At 36.5% G+C, this 22,906-nt stretch overlaps 1 protein-coding gene across 4 annotated transcripts in view; it reads left to right on the top strand.

The window, feature by feature from the left end:
• nompB (intraflagellar transport protein 88-like protein nompB) overlaps nt 1-17,765 on the top strand; it is a 226,029-nt gene extending 208,264 nt beyond the window's left edge. For all 4 annotated transcript variants that reach the window (XM_090383716.1, XM_090383697.1, XM_090383706.1 and 1 more), the window contains exons 25-26: nt 6,778-6,918; nt 17,314-17,765. In XM_090383716.1, coding sequence (XP_090239842.1) covers nt 6,778-6,918; nt 17,314-17,438 — 266 coding nt within the window. In that variant the 3' untranslated portion in view covers nt 17,439-17,765. The remainder of the gene's footprint in view (nt 1-6,777; nt 6,919-17,313) is intronic.
• The last annotated feature ends 5,141 nt before the right edge of the window (nt 17,766-22,906 follow it).

The following is a 22,906-nucleotide window of genomic DNA, read 5'->3' as shown; positions in this document are numbered from 1 at the left end:
TGTCCCAAATTTAATATTTTTCACACTTAGAAATCATAAGTTCTCTTCAGGCACACATGGAAATGAAATGTACATAATACGTAGCTTCTATGTATGTGATGACATAATTTGACAACAGAAAATTGCATTGTGTTAATTTGTTAGATAGAATAATGCATACATTACAGTGATATATATACACTAGTTCACCTGTTGCATATACAGCACAAAATAAGCATTAAACATGAATGTACGATAATAAATAATATGTGACTATTTACAGCTTTTAACAATACAGGTAGTCATCGACTTATGACTGCTACTGCATCTGGCACCGCGTTTCAGTCTGAACTGAGCATACATACAAGATTGTTGCTAGGAAGAATGCTATATGCACGTCAACCCTCTCTTAATGCAGTGCTCTCAGATTTTTCTACTACACTCACATGCCCTATCCATTTGGTCCCCGAAGCCTAATGGGAACAGTTGTGCATGTAGCGTCAGCCCACTGCCCAGTAATGTGTATTTGGCGCGAATAAGCTAGTCTTAATCCGTTTAGTCAGCTTTGCCATCACAGTCGAACAAAACATCTTACCGATGTATGTATGTCATGATTCATGCGTCTCAGTCTCTGTTTGCATACATTACGTTCACTATTTTTGGTTCAGTTATATTTGTGTTACAATTAGCATTTTTTTAAAACCCCTAAACATGTAAACCAAAAGGAAAGTGCCTTTGTCTACTCCTAGACTTGTCAAGAAAGAAAGAAAGGCCATTGATTTAGACACAAAATGAAAGTGATCAAGCAGCATGAAGAAAGAAAGAAGGTGAACGCGATCACACTTGATTTTAAGTTATCTCATTCTACAGTGTCGACGATTTTGAAAGACAAAGAAGGATTCGTGAAGTTGTTAAAGGTTCGGCACCCATGCGAGCAACAGTGATAACAAAACAACGTACAGGGCCCATCCATGAAATGGAAAAATTATTGTTTCTTTGGATGGAAGATCAGATACAGAAGCGAACACCCTTAAGCCTTCTTACAGTGCAGTCGAAGGCTAGAAGTCTCTTTCAGATGCTGAAGAAACGTGCCGGAAAATATTACACTCAGACATTTATAGCAAGTACAGGATGGTTCAAAAGATTCAAAAGAAGATTCAACCTTCATAGGGTTTGAGTCACGGGAGAATCAGCAAGTGCGGATGTCGAAGGAGCTCAAGAGTTTGTTAAAAGTCTGGATGAAACTATTACGGAAGGAGGATATCAACCAGAGCAGCTTTTCAACGTGGATGAGACTGGATTGTTGTGGAAAAGGATGCCAGAACGCACTTACATTCACCAAGAAGCCAAAAGCATGCCTGGTTTTAAGGCACTTAAAGATAGGCTAACTTTGCTCCTTGGCGGGAACATCGCAGGTTTTAAACTGAAGCCTTTTTTAATTTATCATTCTGAAAATTCCTGTGCATTCAAGAATGTAAACAAGCACACTCTGCCTATATACTTCCGTTCAAACCGAAAAGCCTGGATGACTCAAACATTGTTTGAAGACTGGTTTCTAAATTGTTTTGTACCTCAAGTTCGTGAATATTGCTTCGAGAAAGAAATTCCTTTCAAAATTGTATTAATCTTAGATAATGCACCTGGCCATCCTCCTCACCTAGGCTACCTCCATCCAGATGTAAAAGTTGTTTATTTGCTGCCAAATACAACTCCACTCATTCAGCCTATGGACCAAGGGGCAATTTCCACATTTAAGGTGCACTATCTTCGAACCACTTTCACACAAGCTATAGCCGCAACAGACGCTGACCCAGAACTATCTTTGCGAGGGTTTTGGAAACAGTACAATATTTATAAATGCATCAAAAGTATTGCAGCCGTGTGGGAGGCTGTGACAAAGAAATGCATGAATGGAATCTGGAAAAACTGTGTCCAGCATTTTGTTAATAATATTGATGAATTTGATAGCAAACATGAACTTGAAATGGTTACGGAAAATATTGTAACACTGGCAAATGGACTTTCTCTAGAGATTGAAGTGGAAGATGTTGAGGAGCTGCTAGAGCAAGAATCTGGAGAACTTACAAATGAAGAACTTATCGCTTTGGAAGAAGAAAGAATGGCCGAAGAAGAAAAGACGGAAGAAGAGAAAAATGAAGATGAGGAAGAACCAGAAAGAAAATTCACCACTATAGGGTTATCTGAAGGTTTTCTCTACTAAATAAACTTCTTACACATTTTGAGGAAATGGACCCAAACATCGAACGATTTGCAGGGATTGAACGAATGGTACAAGATGCTTTTCGGCCATACTGTGAAATTTACAAGCAGAAAAGGAAACAAACAATTCAGACAAAAATCAACATGTTTATGTGAAAAACAACTCCCACTACATCAAGTGGCGGCATTGATGACCTGCAGCCAAGCACGAGTGGTCAGTAAAATATTTCTTATCTATTTTCTACATATGTTTTGTTTAGTTCTTTAAGATAAAATATTTTTTAGGTTTTATACAGTATTTGATATCTTTTTTATTTTTGTAAATAGTAAACCAATTTTTTTTTTTTTTTTTTTTTTTTTTTTTTATGAAAATCCCAAACACGAAAGGTATCAAAACCTATAGTACTTAGTACCGTGCATGGGTTGAAGGAGAAGTATGGGGGGAGGGGGATGCCGGAAACTTTGCTCTAGAGACTAAACATGGGTTTCACCACTTCAAGCCTCCAATAAGCAAAGTGGTGGTATTTCACCGGTTGATGAAAGTCATCTACCACCTGAAGTTTTGTGTTGTACTCAGTGTCTGATTTAGCTAAACTGGTCTGACTTACGTCCAGATCGCTTTATGACCGGACGGTTGGAACCTAACATGGTCGTAAGTCGACGACTACCTGTATACCTATATGATAAAATGTGGATAATAATGTAAACTTGGAGGTTTGAATATCTTAATGACTAGAATAGGCCAATAGCAGAATATATATTCTGCAATTGACCTATTCTAGTGTTCTGAATGTATATATACACTGAGTTGGCCTTGATTAGCAATGCCCCCCCCCTCTGTAGGAAAGGATTGGTAAAGGATCAAAATTGGGAATGGCTAATATAAAATTGTAGTTCACACATGTAGTGATCAGTTTTTGACTGTTTGTGGGGAAGAATGGTCAGTGTTGAGATCTTTCCCCTTCCAATGTGGAATGATAGTGGGGACAAGATATGCAGGTTCCAGTTTCTCAATAACAGCCAGCATGGTTAAGTGCTCCCAATTTTGTTGTGTTGAGCCAGTCACAGTAGACTCCTGACACCATTCTGTGGTGTCAGGAGTCTACTGTGACTGGCTCAACAGCAGTTGAACAAACAGCCAGAGGTCACACATTGAACAGTCGTGTGGTTGACACCCAGAGTGAGCATCATGTATCTTGTCTCATAACACAACAACAATGCAACTTAGTGGCCCAGTAACCACCTGAATATAATTTAACCACCCAGTACAATGCAGGAATAGCAAGACCAATATCCACATGAACTGTGTGCCAGACATTAGCTCCTATAGGCTATGGCAGTCAATGGCTATCATGGATACCCATGATGAGCATGTCAACACCAATGCTGGATCACCAGTGTGTGGAAATCTGTCACCTGGTCTGATGAATTCCATTTCCAAATCTGTCATACTGTTGGGAGTATCCACATTTGGAGAAATGCAAAATGAGGCCATGGCACCTGAATGCACTGTTGATGTTCAGCAGGCTGGAGGCTGTGGTATTATGGTTTGAGGACTGTTTTCATGGCATGCCCTGGGCCCTCTGATCACCATTAATCAGTGGCTTGATGGGAACACCTGCCTTTCTATTGCTGCCAACCCAGTACATCCCCCTCATGATGATAGTGTATCCAGACAACTCTGACATCTATCAACAAGACATTCCATGCCAAAAAGCCCAACAGATGGGCTTATGGGTTTCAGTACATGACAGTGAATTCTCTGTCCTCCCGTGGCCACCCAACTCACTCAGTCTCAACCCAAATGAGCATGTTTGGGACCTACTAGAAAAGAACAACTTGATATGATCATCCACGTGTCAATGTTTGGGCATTACTGGACACTGTTGGGAGTATCCACATTTGGAGAAATGCAAAATGAGGCCATGGCACCTGAATGCACTGTTGATGTTCAGCAGGCTGGAGGCTGTGGTATTATGGTTTGAGGACTGTTTTCATGGCATGCCCTGGGCCCTCTGATCACCATTAATCAGTGGCTCGATGGGAACACCTGCCTTTCTATTGCTGCCAACCCAGTACACCCCCCTCATGATGATAGTGTATCCAGACAACTCTGACATCTATCAACAAGACATTCCATGCCAAAAAGCCCAACAGATGGGCTTATGGGTTTCAGTACATGACAGTGAATTCTCTGTCCTCCCGTGGCCACCCAACTCACTCAGTCTCAACCCAAATGAGCATGTTTGGGACCTACTAGAAAAGAACAACTTGATATGATCATCCACGTGTCAATGTTTGGGCATTACTGGACACTGTTGGGAGTATCCACATTTGGAGAAATGCAAAATGAGGCCATGGCACCTGAATGCACTGTTGATGTTCAGCAGGCTGGAGGCTGTGGTATTATGGTTTGAGGACTGTTTTCATGGCATGCCCTGGGCCCTCTGATCACCATTAATCAGTGGCTCGATGGGAACACCTGCCTTTCTATTGCTGCCAACCCAGTACACCCCCCTCATGATGATAGTGTATCCAGACAACTCTGACATCTATCAACAAGACATTCCATGCCAAAAAGCCCAACAGATGGGCTTATGGGTTTCAGTACATGACAGTGAATTCTGTCCTCCCGTGGCCACCCAACTCACTCAATCTCAACCCAAATGAGCATGTTTGGGACCTACTAGAAAAGAACAACTTGATGTTATGATCTTCCACATGTCAATGTTTGGGCATTACTGGACACATTATGCTACCATAGGACATCCTACAACACCTTGTGGAGTCCATGTCAAGATGTGTACAGGCTGTATTAGAAAATGTAGCTCCATAGGTGTTAGGTATACAAAGCCAGCTCGGTGTATATGTATACATATAGAATACTAGATTTAATAAGAGTTAGAAGAGCGGGAGAATCAATAAAATCATGGACTAAATTATAAATAAAACAGCAAGACCAAAGATTACAACATAAACTAAGAGGAATTAAATAAAGCCTGTTGTAATCTTTACAGTGGAACTTCATGTGTTTCTTGAAATAAAGGAAGTGAACAAATTTGATTTCAATATGTTCAAGTAGGTCCAAAAGATATTTCTGCAGTGTTGCAGGCTGAATGAAAAGGGACTGTATGCTGCAAACCTGCATTCCTCTGATTCCCAAAAAGATCCCCATTTACCATAGCAAAACTACAAATTCTGCCCCCTCTGAGATTCGCCAACAGTTCCCACATGCTCTTTAACATCCAAGGCAACTGTCCAGCCTTCCCTGTGGTGGCTGATCTGGCAGTATGGTAGTTTCACCAGTGCCATTTATCTTGGAGTACAGAGAACCACAATTAGGACACTGAACTGTGGAGTCAAGATTCAGCCTGAATAGTTCACATTAGTTAATACTAAATTTCATCTGAAGAGGAAATGATGTGTGATATCAACCCTCCACCATATGGGAAACGGACGGTTTTGGTGGTATCAGTGTGGGAAGGCATTACCATTAATTGCTGCATACTCATCCATATCTTTGAGAGTGGAACCTCGACTGCTGGCCAATACAGAGATGAATTCTAGGAATCCTATACGAGGATTTCTTCTAGCATTCAAGGTTTGGAGGGGCAATTTTCTTCATTTCCTTTTTACAGACAATAAGGCACTTCCGCATAGGATTCATTCGATAAATTTCTGGAAAAAACCAGAAGTACCAGTAGTAATTGTTCTAGATTTACAGACATGAACCCTATAGAATGTGCCTGGGATGGCAAATTGCATTGCAAGATACCTCTTCCCCCAGAAATTCTATGAGCTAAAATCTGCCTTCAAAGATGAATGTGATATTATTGCTTGACTTTCTATATAACATTGCTGACAGCATGATAGCTTGATGTAAAAATTACATGGCACTTCTTATTAATCCTTGTGTATAACTCTTCATTCGTTGTGTGAAGTCTGTATGAATTTCGCATGTTGATTATTCTTTTATGATATGCATTCATTGTGTTTTAAAGGTCTTAATTTTTCATTTAGAGATGTCAACACAAAACCCAATTGAGATCTTGACAGGTGATAAAATATTTCTAAAATTTTTTAACTGTCTTTACCTGTGTATATTAGTGTTCATGTTATGTATAAAATTTTTACAAATATAAAAATTTCTAAAATGCCCTTTATAGTAGATATACAAATCAGCAAGGGCAGTTTTTTCTGTTCAGATTTAAAGGAATTTACATCATCTGCAGTCTTAAAGGTAGTATTAGATGAGATATATATATAAAATTATTTCAACTGGACATAATTTCACATAAGGTAATTATGAGGCTGTTAAAATATCTGAAATATGGAATTTTCTGAGAAATTCACAAAGGCATCTTATGGCTGACAGAAATTATTCTGGAAGTATGCATACTTGCACATAAAATATTCTTATCATGGCACATTCTGACATCCACTTGTATTACCATTAATTTAAATTTATGAACTTTATAATAGTAATTCTATTTATTTATTATTTTTTTTTTTCCAAATGATTTCCTAATCGCAGAACCTAAATATAATTTAAATAAGCATAATTTAATTTTTTTATAGATCATAGTGCTCCTCTGAACAGTCCTCGAAACAGCTCTAGAAACTCCTTAGCAGCTTCAGCTAGGTCTTTAGGAAATGAGCATGCGAAAATGCCTCTACTAGAAGCAGATGAGCCATACCAACCGACCAGAAAAGAGATAGGTGAGATTTATTTTTTAAATTGATTTTTATTTTTTATTGCAAGTAAGTTACTCATTTCTCAAGGGGGGAAATCTCTCTGTCAAGTGAAATAGAGATCACTGTATGATCCAGATTATAAAAGTATCCTCAGAAAATTCAGTGTTAGTGTTAAACATTCAATCTCTAATTAGTAATTAACTGATGCTATTTCAGCTTTTTTGTTGTTATTTGCAGGAATTAATCACATTTTTAATAACATTAGTTCTTAACTAATGTCATTAAACTATTGCAGTGAAGGTCCCACTGGTCTCATCAAGAAAACATTAAGTTTTTCTTTTATTAAATTTATTGGATTATTAAATTTCCAGCACATCAAAAAATGACAGGCCCAATGCAAAGAATTGGCCCATGCTTAACAACTTTAGTCTATTTTCAACCACTGTGTGCAGATCATTACACTGATTATGCCTCTTTGCACCAGTACATAAAAATAGTACAGCATGTAAGGCTTTTTTTTTTTTTTTTTTTTTTTTTAACTGCAAACATGAAAGGTATTAAGACATATTACTTGTTACTGTGCATGGGTTGAAGGTTGAGAACACAGAAGATACTTCTTGGTGTTAGACTTGAATTTCTGTAGATTATAATTTTCAGGAAATACATGTGAAGGAAGGTTGTTCCATGAAACAGAAGTTCAGGGGATAAAAAGTTGGTTCTGTGAGTTTGAATATGGACAGTAGTTGGATGCTAAATGGTTGTGGCACATATTTGGACAAGAGAGAGAGAGAGAGAGAATTATAGATGTCAATTCAGAAGAACAAGGCATGCAGCAGAAACAGAATATCTATGAGACAGAGAGACTTTGTAAGAGATGAGTTATTAATTAACCTGGGCTATCCTCTTTTGAATGGAGTCTAACTAAAAGCCCAAGGGAGGTTTTGGATGCACTGCCCCAGATGTGGGAACAGTATTCCATGGTAGGACAAATTCGAGAATTGTTTAGAGTGAGTAGTTGTTTAGAAGAAAAGTAATAGTATTAGTCATATGGTGCAAGGAAGCATAAAGCTTATGGTGCACCAGCCAAAAAAAAAAAAAAAAAAAGTAAAATAATAATAAAAAAATGAAATAAAATAAAAAGAAATAGACAACCTATGTGTTTCCCTCCTCCTGTAGGTCCAGCTGACCTTGGAATTTCCCCAAACTGTCAGCCTCTACCACCCATGTAGGTAACTTATTCCAGTAAATTCCACTGGCTAAAATAAAACTTCTTGCAATCCAGTCTAAAAATCTCCTTCATAACTTGAATTTATGGCCCCTAGTTCTAGAATCATTTATAACTGTGAAAATTTCATCTTCATTCATTTTACTTTTGCCTCTCAGAGCCTTGAACACTTCAATCAAGTCTCCTATCTAAGTTGTCTAGTTTCCAAGCTGTGCAACCCACATATTCAAAGTCTTTCCTTATATGGATGCCTTTTGCTGATCTCACCAGGTGAGTTACCCATCTTTGGACCCTTTCAAGAAGCTCAATGTCTTTTTTTTAGGTGCAGTCTCCAAACTTGAACACAGCATTCCAAGTGTGGTCTGACAATAGCCTTACATAATGGGATTATGATGTCCTTATCTCTACTAGTATATGTTTGATAAATCATCGATAGGACACCAAGAGCCTTCCTTGCAACCTGTCTTCAATGCCCAGAAAACTTCATGTCTAACCGTATCCTAACTCCCAAGTCCCTTTCTTCCACTACTGACTTTAGTTCAACTCCACCAAGTGTATAAGTTATTTTTGGGTTACTTGTAATGTAAAAAGCAAAAGAAAAAAATGTTGTTTTTTAGAAGCAGAGGAAGCAATATTTGCCATATGCCCAGAGATTAGAAGCCAGAGTAATCCCTAATAGAGGTATGTGATCTGCAGTGAGTAGTCGGAAAGAAAATTGGATACCCAATTACAAAAACTAGTGAGCAATCCATAAGATAGAACCTTTTTTAGAAGACCTTTCTGCCAAACACAATCAAAAGCCTTTGAAATGCCAAACGCAAGTGCTTCAGTTTCACCAAACTTTTTCATTGAATTTGTCCATACATGGGTAACTTATGCCAGTATAACACAAATGGATCGACACTAACAGAATCCATATTAGTGATCATTGATCAGGTGGAAGGTTTCTAGATAGTTTAGGAGTTGCCGGTTAATGGATTTCTCCATTACTTTGGAAAGAGTAGAGGTAATTGCAGCGAGAAGATAATAGGATAGGAAGGATTTGTCATGCTTTTTATGAACTGGCTCGATATTAGCAGATTTCTAAGTAGAAGGAAAACACCAGTGGAATAAGAAAGTATAAAAATGCAACACAAAACAGGAGTACTGGGTTTTTCCATTAAGAGGCCCATGGGCTTGTATTTGGTTTTTGCATTTTTAAGGTCATCATATTGTCCATAAATAGAAGCCCATGGGCTTCTTAACGGAAACAGGTTTATTTTGAAATAATATTTATTTAATTAATGAAAGGCTATTTTTATTTTAAATAATATTTATTTGATTAATGAAAGGTTATTTTTATTTTAAATATTGCAACAATAGAACAGTATGAAATTAAAAATTATTCTTATTATCTTAAAAAAATATAAATATATAAGACAAATAATAATTGCAAGAAGAGAATTATTTATATTAGTAATTTTCATTCAGAACCTGTTGTATCAGAGCAATCCGAGTTGTCCATGATGAATTATTTTACGTGATCTAATCTGATGTCTCCTGGTCCATCCAAATAAGAACTTGTTGCTTAATTTAAAAGCAGGTGGTATTTTAAGGCCAAATTCTGGTGAGAAAATATAGTTTCACAATGTGTTATAGGTAACTGATCGGTGGTTATCTCGTTCCTTTTTTTGAAAAATTCAAATAGTTTTTTCTCAATTTCGGGATAAAACGCCTTTCTTCCTGTGCCCTCAAGACGTTTGTGTTTACATTTTTTAACCAGCTTCAATAATTCTGCTTCTTGTTGCAAACAACGGCGAAGATTTTTCCTGTCAATGCCTGTTTGTTGCGATATCAAATTTTGACTTTCTCCCGCTTTTAAACGTGTCACAAACTGTAGTTTTTCCTGGATGGTATACGATTTTCGTTTACTAGACTTTTTATTTTCCATTTTTAGGGTAAAATATTCTGACAACGAGTAAAGACGCGCAGTTCACATCTATTGCAATGACATCTCGGGCATGCGCAGAGCGCCGATATATGATACGTTACGAGAAAGCGCGTTATTATTTGTCCCCAATAAAAGCCCATGGGCTTCTATTTGGAAAACAAAATCCTAATATAGGCCCAGATGGAACTATATTTGGGTGGGCCTCTTAACGGAAAAACCCGGTAAGCTTAGCAGTACAGGTTAGAACAATTGGAGAAATACTATCAGGTCCTGTAGCTTTCTTGGCATCAAGTGTACAAAATTCTTCTGACATCCTTTTCATGGAGGACCACGGGAGGCATTAAGTAGTACTGGAAATGGTAGGAGGCAGTTTACCATAATTGCCAATGCAAGAGTTAGAAGAAAAATAGGATGCTAGTAAGTCAGCTTTATCTTTAGCCGAGAAGGCAATGGAACTATCAGGTTTTAGAAGTGGTAATATAGTATAGATGGGCAAAAATTGTGCCAATAGCTTTGGCAAGAGGCCAGAATGCTTGACTACCATTTGGACAAGAAGCAAAATTTCTACTATTAGCCTGTTCAAAATCTAGTTTGGGTTAATTAATAACTGCTTTACAGTTGTTGCAAGCTTTAATGTAGGCAGAAAATGAACCTGGAGATTTGAATGTAAGCCAATTTGTTATGCAACGTTCTTATCTTGGATAGCCTTAGCATATTTATTGGAACACCAAGGTTTAGATAAAGGATGAGATTTTAAGGTTGAATGTGGAATATAGGATTTCATCCCTACAAGAATAATTTTCTGACATGATTTAAGAAAACATTGACATCAGAAGATTTAAAACAGTAATCCAGCTAAGGAAAAGAAGAGAAATCCTATAGATCATTCCATTTCACATTCTTATAATACCAAACATGAGGCTTAAAATGGACATGAGAGAAAGGCTCTATTGGAGAAGAGACCATCACCAGTTTGTAATCTGATGTGCCTAGAGGGCTACTTATCTCAACATTATACTCTGAAGGATTATTTGTGAGAAAAAGATCAAGTGTGTTGGTTGTGTGTGGTTAGGATTGTCTGGTATTCTGTTAGGTAAACGAACAATCTGTGCAAGGTCATTACTAATTGCATGCCTTTGCATCTCAACCAGCTAGGTCTGTGTGATTAGAAAACTGAACCCAGCTGGAGTCACAAAAGTTAAAATCTCCAAGGAAAATTATCTTACTGTTAGGAAAGTTGGCCTGGATAAAGTTGAGTTTCAGAGAAAGGAAGTCAGAGTTCCAAGTGATTAGTGGAGTTGGAAGAACGATAGAGGTAGCTGATGAACTTGACAGAATAGGGTAGAGATTTTAAGTCTGGACTCATTGTAGCAATGCTGCTTGAAAATTACAGAGGATTAAATGGAATCACAGTCAATATAGATTCCATTTCATAAGTCTTAGGTGTAAAACATTGTCATGAGAATTTAGTAGTATCTACAATAGTCAGACATACTTCCATGTATATCCACATAGCATATTTACTCTACTGGCTATGCTTTTCGGATGCTACTTCCCAGATGCCTGTCATATTTGATGCATTCAACTTCCTGAACAGAAACTGTAATATCTAGTTTCTATTCAGAAAATAGGAACCCTGACGTTTGAGTTCCTGTTCTGCATCCAGTTGTGAAGACATCCATCCCAGATTTTAAATGAATGGGTGCCATTTATAAAATTCATTGTCTACGTTGTGAAGTGAATTTATGTAGGGAAGGCTAAGCAACACCTTGAAGACACTGAAAGATCGTCACAGAGGTGTATTAGTGTTGAACTTTCTGATTCAGCTGTCACAGCTCATTTCTGACAAGTAAAGTCACAATATTGATTCCTGCACTTTTTCACTTTACTGATCCTCCAGTACCAAACATTATGCTGGCTTGAAGTATGAATATACAACAAAATAAACCTAATGGTATAGGAAAGGTGGTACTAGAATTCAACCATTTATAGTGATCCCTCACTATGCACTAGAAGCAGCATAATTTCTGGAAGTTGAAGGGGGGGCTTATGATTCCAGTTTGAATACTGCTCTCAGGGATATCCTGTATTAATGTTATAAGCCCACCTGCGTGCTGTGGCTCATAGACATTCAGAAATGGACCCTGGTGGTTAGGGGGGTCAACACATTAAATTTTGGGATGACTCACCCAGAACAACTGGTTAATAGACATACACGTAAAGGCCAACCATACTCCTGCAAACTTGATCTGAGGAAATAGGATTCTGGCTGATTGAGGTGCAGGTATATTACTTGGATAGCTCTGGTGTCCACCTGCGAGAGAGTGTCCTGAACCATATGGGTCAGGACACTCTCTGGGTTGAGACCCAGAATCATCTTCTGGGTCTCAAGGAGGATTAGTATCAAGAACATTTGTGTAAGAATGAGAATTTAGTTCAACAAGAAAGCTCATTCTTACTTTCAACTAGCCACCATCTCCGAATTCCATCATAACTAGGTACCTACATTGTCTAATATGATGCCAAAGATCACAAGAGCAAGGCATGTTCAGCTACAAAATGAGCTTGTATTAACTGCCAAGAAGAGCATCTTGCATACTAGGGTGGAAGGAAGAAAAAGAAATACAGAAGCATGAAGCTGAGCTGAATATTTCATATATAATTTATGAAAGATATACATGAGGGAAATTAAGATTTTAATACTGAAATTATACCATGCAAATTCACATAAATTATGCTTAAATAATTAATATATATATAAATTTAAAGGTTACATTAAGGCAAATTCCTCAAAATAAATAATTCAGCACAGCAAATAGCCAGTGTTTTGGCTCCACTTTGAAGACAACTAAAAGAAAAAAAAAAGGAAGAAATAGAAAGGTTGATTTGTCTTTTTTACTTTTAGTTGTATTGAAGGTAGAGCCCAAAGAGGATCCAAAATATTGGTTATTTGCTGTGCTTGAATTATTTAGTTTGAGGACCTTGCTATAACAAATTAAAAACTGAACTGAGCCACATATAAAGATTAAAAAACTGGTACAAAATTTGGGTTGAGGACAAAATTAGGAAAGTCTTGATGCAGTTATCCCTTCCTTCTCAGTAAGTTCTTAATTTTGTCTTCAATTCATTTTTTCACCAGTTCTTCATTCTTCATGTGCCTGTGTAACTAATTAAACTAGTTTAGTTTAATTCAACCTTTGTATTTCTTTCTTTTTTCATTTAGCTATATCTTGAAAAAAGAGCACAAAGAGGTTCAAAAATGTTGACTATTCTAATTGTTGTTTGAATAATTTAGTTTGGGAGATTTGCCTTGGTGTAACCTTCAAATTTCATTAAACTAATTACTTTAAACCATAAAATTAATCACTTTAAGTAATATTAGTAGTGATAAATGATGCAAGAGGAAGATTTATCACATGACACTACCATCTTCACTTTCAAATGCTACATCTATTTTTGCATTTTTTTCTACACCCTGAACATCAGTCTTGCTTATTTTGTCAGCAAATGGCTCTCTGCATGTGTTTCCACTTGAAACTGCAAAATCACATTAAAATACAGTACACAAAGCAAACTTATTATCTTTTCTAAATTTTATAATGTACAAAAAAAATCTTGGATATACTTCTTTATAAACAGTACAGCATATTTCTTTGGCATTGTACTGAAGAACATTGTTACATCAAATTTAGCTTTCCACTCCACTTACAAAGAATGGTTTAACATTATAGTATATATAATATTTTATTTTGTGTGTTCCACATATTTTATACAACATAAACATGGAATTTTAATTTCTTTAATAAATATAAAATTTAATGGCAAAGCCATAGGTTTTTAATGGCAAATTTAATGGCAAAGCCATAGGGAAAAAAAAAAAAAAAAACTGTATTGGAATGGTGAACAGGAGAATGGGTTAGAAAAGCAGTATGTCAAATCCAGAGTTGCAGCTATGCAGTCATTAATTAGACCTGTTACAGCACAGAATCTCAATCATATCTCAGTTCTCTCTCACACACTGAAATAGAATAAAGTTTATAAATCCTTCAAGTTTTTCTCTCCAATTAAGAAACATCTATGAATGAATTGGCCTATACAACATAAATGTTGAAAGTCACTTGTAATGCTACATTTCCCTTTACAATGCTATTATTTACAAGGTATTTTAGCATGTTAAAACCACAGAATAAAATCAATTTAAATTACTATGTATTAAAAGAGGAATAAATTCAACATGTAATATGTATTCAACTGTAATATGATGGGCCTTTATGTGTAGAACAACAAAAAAAAAAAAGTTAAAACAGAATATTATCTTATTGTTAAAAAAACACATTGTAACCTTCAGTACACTTAAAACTAAAAGCAAAATCCTTTTGTCCCATAGCTCATAATATGATGGGTACATTACTTAGATATCTCTTAGCCACTATAGCAACTAGGGCATGCAGAAAGTCCCTTGTCTCTCTCCCCCCCCCCCTTCTGTAGGTATATTGGAAAATTTGGTCTTGATAGTACACACACATATGGATATGGTATGACAATATTTTCTTAAAGTGGCTCTAGTAAACTTGGCCATACTGAGTATGGCTATTTAAATGGCAACATGCTTACTGTCATTCTTTTTAGAATTTTTATGAACAGCTTTTGTTTTTGCTATACTGGAGCCGACCGGGCTAGCCGAGTGGGTAAAGTACCTGCCCGGCAACCCAAAGGTCGCGGGTTCGATTCCCGCCTCGGGCTTGGATCAAAGTACTGCAAAAACCTTGGGAGGTGCAATATGGCCACAGAAGCCGATGCGCCAACAACTACCAAATCAAAATCAAATCAAAAAAGCTATACTGGACATTTTTAATTATTATTTGCTTTATGCCCAGCTAGCTTGATTATTCATTTTCAGCTAAGTTTTTTAAATATTTTATATAAAATGAGATTATCTTTTGCTTTTTTTTCCTCCTACATTTCTCTTATGAATGAATGTGATATACACTGTATATCATGTAATAAAAAATTATAACAAAATCCCTCAAATGCATGTATTTTAATTCAAATTTGTTAAAAAATGTTTATTTTGTTATAATATGGTTCGAGTAACTAACCCTATAATGATTTTCCTCTTGGTATTTCCTACCATGAAAAATTTGGATGAAGTTGGCAACAAACAATTCTAAAATATACAAATGAACACCATCCTGTTTTAAGATGGTAGAAAGAGAGAAATTACCAAAATATATAGTTGTAGAAATATGCCAATTGAAAAATTTAAAATAGCTGACAGTAAAAGATCATTTCTTTTTTTAATTTTACAGTGATGGGTAAGATAATTGAGTCTGATAATTGTCCGATAATTATAATTATACACTGGTGTTCAAAGAAAGTGCATTACCTAGGAATTTCACATTTCTAACCCTTTTTTGCAATGGTATGTTACATTAATGACTAGCATCACAAATAGAAATATAAACAAAAGATATTTATTAATAGTTAAGGCAAAGCTAAGTAATATTTGACAGGTGCTCTAAAAATATTCCAAAATGAGCACTTGCAACCTATATACAACAGTTTTGGTAAACACGACAATTATGGCTGAAATGTTATCAGAAGCCCTCAGTTTGCTTCAGTTTATTATTTTAAATGGAAAACAAAATGAAAAGTTTTCACCAGGTGCAAACTAATATTTAGTTGAACCGCCTCTGGCCCTGATGGCAGGAGCACACCGTCAAGGCATTGACATAATCAACTGATAGTTCGTGGTTCCAAACATGAATTATGGCTTCCTGAAGTTCACGAAGGGTCTTTGGTTTCTTTCTGGCAATTGCAGATTCCATACAATGCCAACAGTTCTCTAGAGGATTCAGGTCCGGGCTGTTTCCTGGCCAGCTAAGAGTTGTAATGGACTGTTCTTCCAACCATTTTTTCACCTGTAACAAATGTAAACACATTACTGTTGAACCTCTAATGCAGAAATAAAGTTAAAGTAACTATAGAAGTGCCTACTTACACTTTTTGCCCGATGACAAGGAGCAGAGTCGTCCTGAAAGACGTAGTTGCTTGGCAGGTTGAAATGGTCTCTAATGGTTAGCCAGTATAGCCAACCATTAGATTCCTTCCAATATAGCCAGGTATCCATTGGCATTTACGGAACATTTTATAAACTGCAGGTGACCTACTCTGTGATATGAAATGCACCCCCATATCATTTGGCTGGTAGGGAATTTTACTGTAGACACCATACAGTGTGGATAGTATTCTTCACCACATCTACGGCGAATTGTTTGTCTCCCATCAGAGCCATGCAGGTTGAATTTCTTCTCATCCGAGAAAATAACTGACTTCCACTGCTTGGGAGTCCATTTGACATGCTTCTTACACCAAATTAATCGGGCCTTTTTCATTTTTTGTATGAGGAAGGGCTTCTTCTTAGGACGATGGGCTACAAATACATTTTTGAAGAGGCATCTTCTGACTGTTACTGCACTTGCTACTGCATGTTCTTCCCATTCTCTTTTCATCTCAGATGAAGAAGCTTTATGGTTTTGAAGGCATAAGTGCTCCAAAACGGTCCTGTTTTGGCGTAGAGACTCGTTTGCGTCCAGTTCCTTTTTTCCTATCAGCAGAACCAGTATTCTTGAGTTTGGAGAGAAATCTACTCACTGTTGACTGACTACAAGACATTCTATAAGCAATATGATGTAAAGAACATCCTTCATCGTGGCGTCAACTGCACATAACTCGCCATCCTGACAAGCAAGGAATGACTGCAACTCTTGCAGAGCGTGCTTATATAGCTGAAAGTAACAGCTGATGCAATATTACGTCATCACCTACGTGTGTCAATCTTATCTAATGCAATCTGTAAGAAATATTGCCATATACTTAAGTTATTCTGACGGCAATTATAATTTTAAGGGGTGATGCACTTTCTTTGAACACCAGTGTATACTGATTAAAAAAATAAATGGATGCCATTTTCTTTCAGTGTAATCTGCATAAATTCTATTTCTAAAAATTCACCAGCTTGTTTCCAAATCAAATATTTCAATATTTAGTTTTATAAACAAATGGGTGCTCACACAAACATTTTGTTTTATGGATAGTATAAATGTATAGGCATTTCAAAATTAATTCAAACTCAAAATGTGTTTCATCTGCTACATTGCCAACCTGATATTATTGAATAAGTTCTTTAAAATGTTACATTCAGTGCAGTCATTTGTTCAAAAATTGTAATTAAATAAAAGTGTTTAATTATTCTAATTTTCAGATGCTTCTTATGAAGATCCTTTAGGCCCTCAGGAAGAAAGACCTAAGACAGCAGCAAGGAAGAGAGACCAACTTGAAGATGAATTTGATAATGAGGAAATAGGAGATGACTTATTACCTGAATGATTAATTCTCCGTAGAAATATGTTTGTATATATTGTTACACATATTCCTCATTTTTCGTGACTAATTTAACTGACATCCTTCTTTCATACACATTGTTTTTGTTAAATTTAGTATAATAATATTCAGCCACATTTGTGTATTATTTAAAAGAAATAGCAAAGAATTGCTTTGCATATCCTTCACTTTTTTATTCCTGTGGTGTGCAGCCCATAAATCTCCATGTACTATTGTACTCTGTTTAGATTGTGAATATGCCACATGTCGAATGTTATTATGATGGTACTGAATATTCATTTGAACTAAACTTTATGCAGTTGGGCATGTAATGTTTTTTTTTTCCAACATTGGTAGTACGGGTATATCTCGCTTCATGACAGTTATATTCCTCAAAAATGAGCTGTTAAGTGAAATGAATAAGAAACATATGAATGTTTCTCATCTTTTGTTTCTAGTCAGTGTAGTTCTAAGAAAAATAGAGTATTTATAATCATTGTATTTATTTTTTTCTTTATTTTTTTGTGGAATTCACAAAAATATTCTTTCATTTTAGCATGCTATTTCCAAATTGCATTTCAGACCTGGTGAAATCGTCCTACAGTTCCATCAATTTGAAAGTGATTGAAAATTTTTTTACTCTTCCATAAAAGTTTCACTGTAATGCATAAATACATGGAAACATGTACAACCTTAGGGAAAGAGTTCAATTCATTAATGGAATCCACAAGTTCATTAATGGAATTCTGCTGACATTGATGTTGGATTACTCCACTCTTTTAACTGCATCTCTGTCCATAGTTGCTGAACCTAAATAGATTTTATTTCTGCTGACCAGTGTTCAGAATGCTCCTGTAAGGTACTGAAGGTTATGGCAAGATCAGGTTTTGTATTTTTTAAATTGTGCTGGGGGAGGGTTGTTACCCCAGTGTGGTGGCAAATGAGTTAATTTCTGCTAACATCAAGATTCCCCAAGCTCTTTAACAAAAATTTTTTAAAAATTTTAATTCATATGCAGCCGAGTTAAGATTCTAAATTTGGGCTGCTAGATAACTAGAAATTGTCACATAAGTTAGGAAATTTAATTTTAAAAAAAATTAAAAACACAGTTGCACATAAGTGCTAAAAGCTGCTGATGCAAAGGTGTCTGTAGTTATTTTGTATTAAACATTACAGGGTTAAATACTGCAGCATTTAATCCTCCAGTATTGTCTATTGCCCCTTTACAAATTTAAAATATTAAAATATGTATTAATAGTATGTCAGTGTAAATTTTAATGTGCCCAATGATTTTTTTTTTTTCCAGTTTCGTTGTGCATTGTTGATTATTTTTTAATTGAAAAAGTATTGCTGTAATAAATCTGTTGTTTTCAAAACGTACCATGTGCCACCTGTGTGTGTAATTTTCCCATAAATGTGGTTTCAGCCTCATTTTTGTTCACCCTAGAATGCTGTACGTTGGAAGCGAAGCGATGTGAAGTATTTGGGAATTTTTATTATTTTGTTTCTTTTTTTTTTATTTCTGGATAACAAAACTACTGTTTCTAAATATACTTGTTCTTATTATCCAGTATAGTGTCCGAATAGAGAATATAATTTTTAAGTACACTATTTTAAATTATTTACTGATTTCCCCCCCCCCACCCAAAAAAAAAAAAAAAAAACAGGTGTTGCATGTAAAGCAACAGCTGCCTTTGGGGTTAAGCATCCCTCTGCCCTGCTACGGCAAATATAATTTATTTTATTTATTTTTAAAATGGATATAGTATTAACAACTTCTCACAGTAATTGTCTCACTTTTACGAGTAACTGTATTTACATCATGAGATATAAGATACCGTGGACCACAGGCAGTAAAAATCCAAGGTCTACTAATGTTTATCTGTATGCTATATATTGCTCCAATATCGAAAAAGCTAGTGTGATGTGAATGTTTGGGATGGCATCACTATTATTAACTATCAACAACCAATTAACCAATAGGTTTATTTTTAATTAGTTAATTCACCAATTAACTATCAACAGTTATACTCCTCTGTACGTTCACAATAGAGAATATTGCACAAATTACTGAGCTTAAGTGTGACTTTTTTAGGGATGCTGTTACCTTCATTTCCTGCATATAGATGACAATGCCTAAAGAAGTGTTTTTCAACCACTAGTCTATGAGTAGCCCCGGGTACCAAGCGTATTTCGAGGCCAAGCGATATTCTTGTGATTCATAAATTGCTCTTGATAAGCGATTGAAATTATATTTTAAGTTTCTTCATTTCTTTCAACAGTCTTACTTTAAAAACAGTTCTATACTTGAAAAGCCACAAGTTAGAACACTAAAAGGAAATACACCTTTCTTTACATTTTCCTATATTTCTATTTTTACTAATTAACTAACACTTCAACTGCTGGGAGAAAAGTTATCTTCCAGGGCTAAAAACGACTATCCACCTCTTCAAACCCAATGATGATGATGATGACTTGAACCAACTGAAAAGGCTCCAAAGAAAAGTGCAGTGCAATGAGATGCCAAACTTTCTGGTGACACACACACACACACACACACACACTCTCTCTCTCCCCCCCCCCCCCAGCAAGTTATTACCATTCGTTATCCAAAGATAATTTGGAATCCATTGCTGGAACACCAAAAATGGTTAAACGAATGCAATCCGGAGACCTGAGTGAAAAAACTACCTCAAAACATTCAGAGTGGCTGCTCAAAACATCTGCTGGGCTACCGGTATCTATCACTCCCCACAATACATTAAATTCATCCAAAGGTGGGACCTGATTCATCACACAGTGGGACCTGATTACAGTATCTGAAGAGGAATTAGTGCAAGAACTGAGCAACCAAAAAGTAATTAGTGCAAAACTTATGACCAAAAAAGATGGAAATCTTGTTCCAACTCAATCCATAATTTTAACATTCAGCACCCCATATTTGCCAGCCTCAGTAAAAGCTAGCTATTTAAACTGCCGAATTCGGCCTTATATCCGTAATCCCATTCGTTTTTTTTTTTTTTAATGCCAAAAATACGGACACTCCCAGCAAGCATGCAGAGGTGATGCCATTTGTACTATTTGTGGTTCCAAGGAGCATACATAAGCAGACTGTTCAGCCTCAAGTCTATTTGCTATACTGCAAAGAAAGTCACCCAGCCTTTTCCAAATCTTGTGAAATGTGGAAAATAGAGAAGAAAATCCAAAAATATAAAATAGAGCACAGTCACATACCCTGAGACATGCAGACTGGTTATGTTGGCCATGCCTAGTCGTTCATATGCATCTCACACTTGAAGCTTTCATTCAACAGCAGTTCGAACAGATGTATCAATACCTCCCAGCACTTCTCTAGCTAACTGGGTTAAAAATACATTATCAAACTCTGGAAAAGACACACATCAAACTAAAACCAGTGAAGCAACCAACACTCCAATCAGTATCCCAACTGATACTCGGACAGTCCCTCATGACAAAGAAAAATTAAAAACTACTAAAGACAATAAGAAACCTGAATCATCCACCAATAGTATGGAAGTAGATGTACACTCAGATCATGAGGAACCCATGCTAGAACTTCACGCAAATGACACTATGGATACCAGATGCCCCACCTTCCCAAAAAAAAGACTGAAAAAAATGCTCCTCAAACAAAAAAACAATCAGGTGAATCATCCTCAGCTAAACTTAAATGAACCACAGCATCTTACAATGGAATTGCAGAGGCTTTCATTGCAACACTGATGATATTCAATACCTAATTAACATATATTATCTAGTTGCCCTTTGTTTACAGGAAACTTACCTAACCTCACAAATTTCTCCTTCGATAAAGAACTATTGCCTTTATCAAAGAGATTGAAATACAGCTAATGCTGCCCATGGTGGTGTAGCAATTCTGGTAAATTCAAAGATCCCAACTAAACATATCCCACTTCAAACTGAAATAGAAGCTGTTGCTGTTTGTATAACTCTCCATAGTGCAGTAACACTCGTCTCAATCTACCTACCGCCAAACCGTACTTACTTTTTAAAAGATCTTGAAGACCTCTTTATACAGATACCTCCACCTCTCTCTGTATACTAGGGGATTTTAATGGGCACCACACCCCTTATGGGGCTCTCCTAAATTAGATAGACAGGGTCGACTAATTGAAAGCTTTTTAGAGGCACTAAATCTCACTATACTCAATACTGGTGCACCGACAGTTCCCATCAGAACACACATCTCAGCAATAGATCTCTCAATTTGTTCACCAGTACTAGTCCCAGCCATAGAGTGGTATGTAAAAAATGATCCCATGAGCAGTGACCACTTCCCAATAGTATGCAACACAGACTCCTTCAACTCAGTGCTGCGCTGCAGAAAATGGAAATTTGTCCAAGCAGACTGGGCAAAATTTCAGTCATCAATCACCCTTGATGAAAAAATCTGCCCCCAGCATATTGATAATGTGACAGATTACATCATGTCGGATCTTCTAAATGTGGCTAAAGACGCAATACCACTATCAAATCCCCTGGGCCGAAAGCATTATAATTACTGGTGAAATGAGGAATGCACAGAAAACAAAAATTAAAGCCTGGAATTTATTTCGGCAATGTCCAGCCCCAACCAACCTCATTAATTATAAGAAGCTAAGGGCAAAAGCATGATTTATACAAAGGCAAGCCAAGAAAGAATCCTAGACCCATTTTGCATTGACCTTTAACAGAAACACTGATCCAAAAACTATATGGAAAAAAATTAGACACTTATCTGGTAAGTTTCCTACTATACCTTCTCCAATCCTCTCCTGGAAAGGGCAAGACCTATCCAGTTCCTTAGATATTGCTAATGCTTTGGGCAATACTTCTGCTGAAATCTCAGCAGCATCAGCCTATTCTACATCATTCCAACAAATTAAAAACACTAGAGAAAAGCATGCCATTAACTTTCAAACTGCCCGCCTTCTTTCATATAACAAACCTCTGCAATACTCTGAACTTTTGCATGCCATTAGAACAGCCCACGGTGGTGCTGCCGGGCCAGATGGGATTTATTATATCATGCTACAACATCTTGATGACAAAGCTTTGCACCTGCTCCTGGTTTTTTACAATCGTATATTTTTAGAAAATGTTTTTCCAGCTTCTTGGCATAACTCTACTGTTTTGGCATTCCTAAAGCCTGGGAAAGATCCAACCAAACCCCCATAGCTATAGACCAATATCTCTCTCAAGCTGCCTCAGCAAAATCCTAGAAAAAATTGTCTACAGAAGGCTTGTCTGGATCATTGAGTCAGAACATCTAATGAGCCATAGTCAATATAATATGGCTTTCATAAAAATAGGTTGTGCTTAGATCTTATGGTAAAGGCTGAATTCGCCATTGGAAATGCCTTTGTTAAACGTGAACATCTTGTAATGGTTTCAATAGATATAGAGAAGGCTTTTGACACCACCTGGCGGCATGGCATACTTAGTGATCTTTA

The sequence above is a fragment of the Mastigoproctus giganteus genome, chromosome 1 (genome assembly GCF_048544385.1).
Source record: "Mastigoproctus giganteus isolate SK-2022 chromosome 1, ASM4854438v1, whole genome shotgun sequence".
NCBI lineage: Eukaryota > Metazoa > Arthropoda > Arachnida > Uropygi > Thelyphonidae > Mastigoproctus > Mastigoproctus giganteus.
This window is presented reverse-complemented; position numbering and strand designations above follow the sequence as displayed.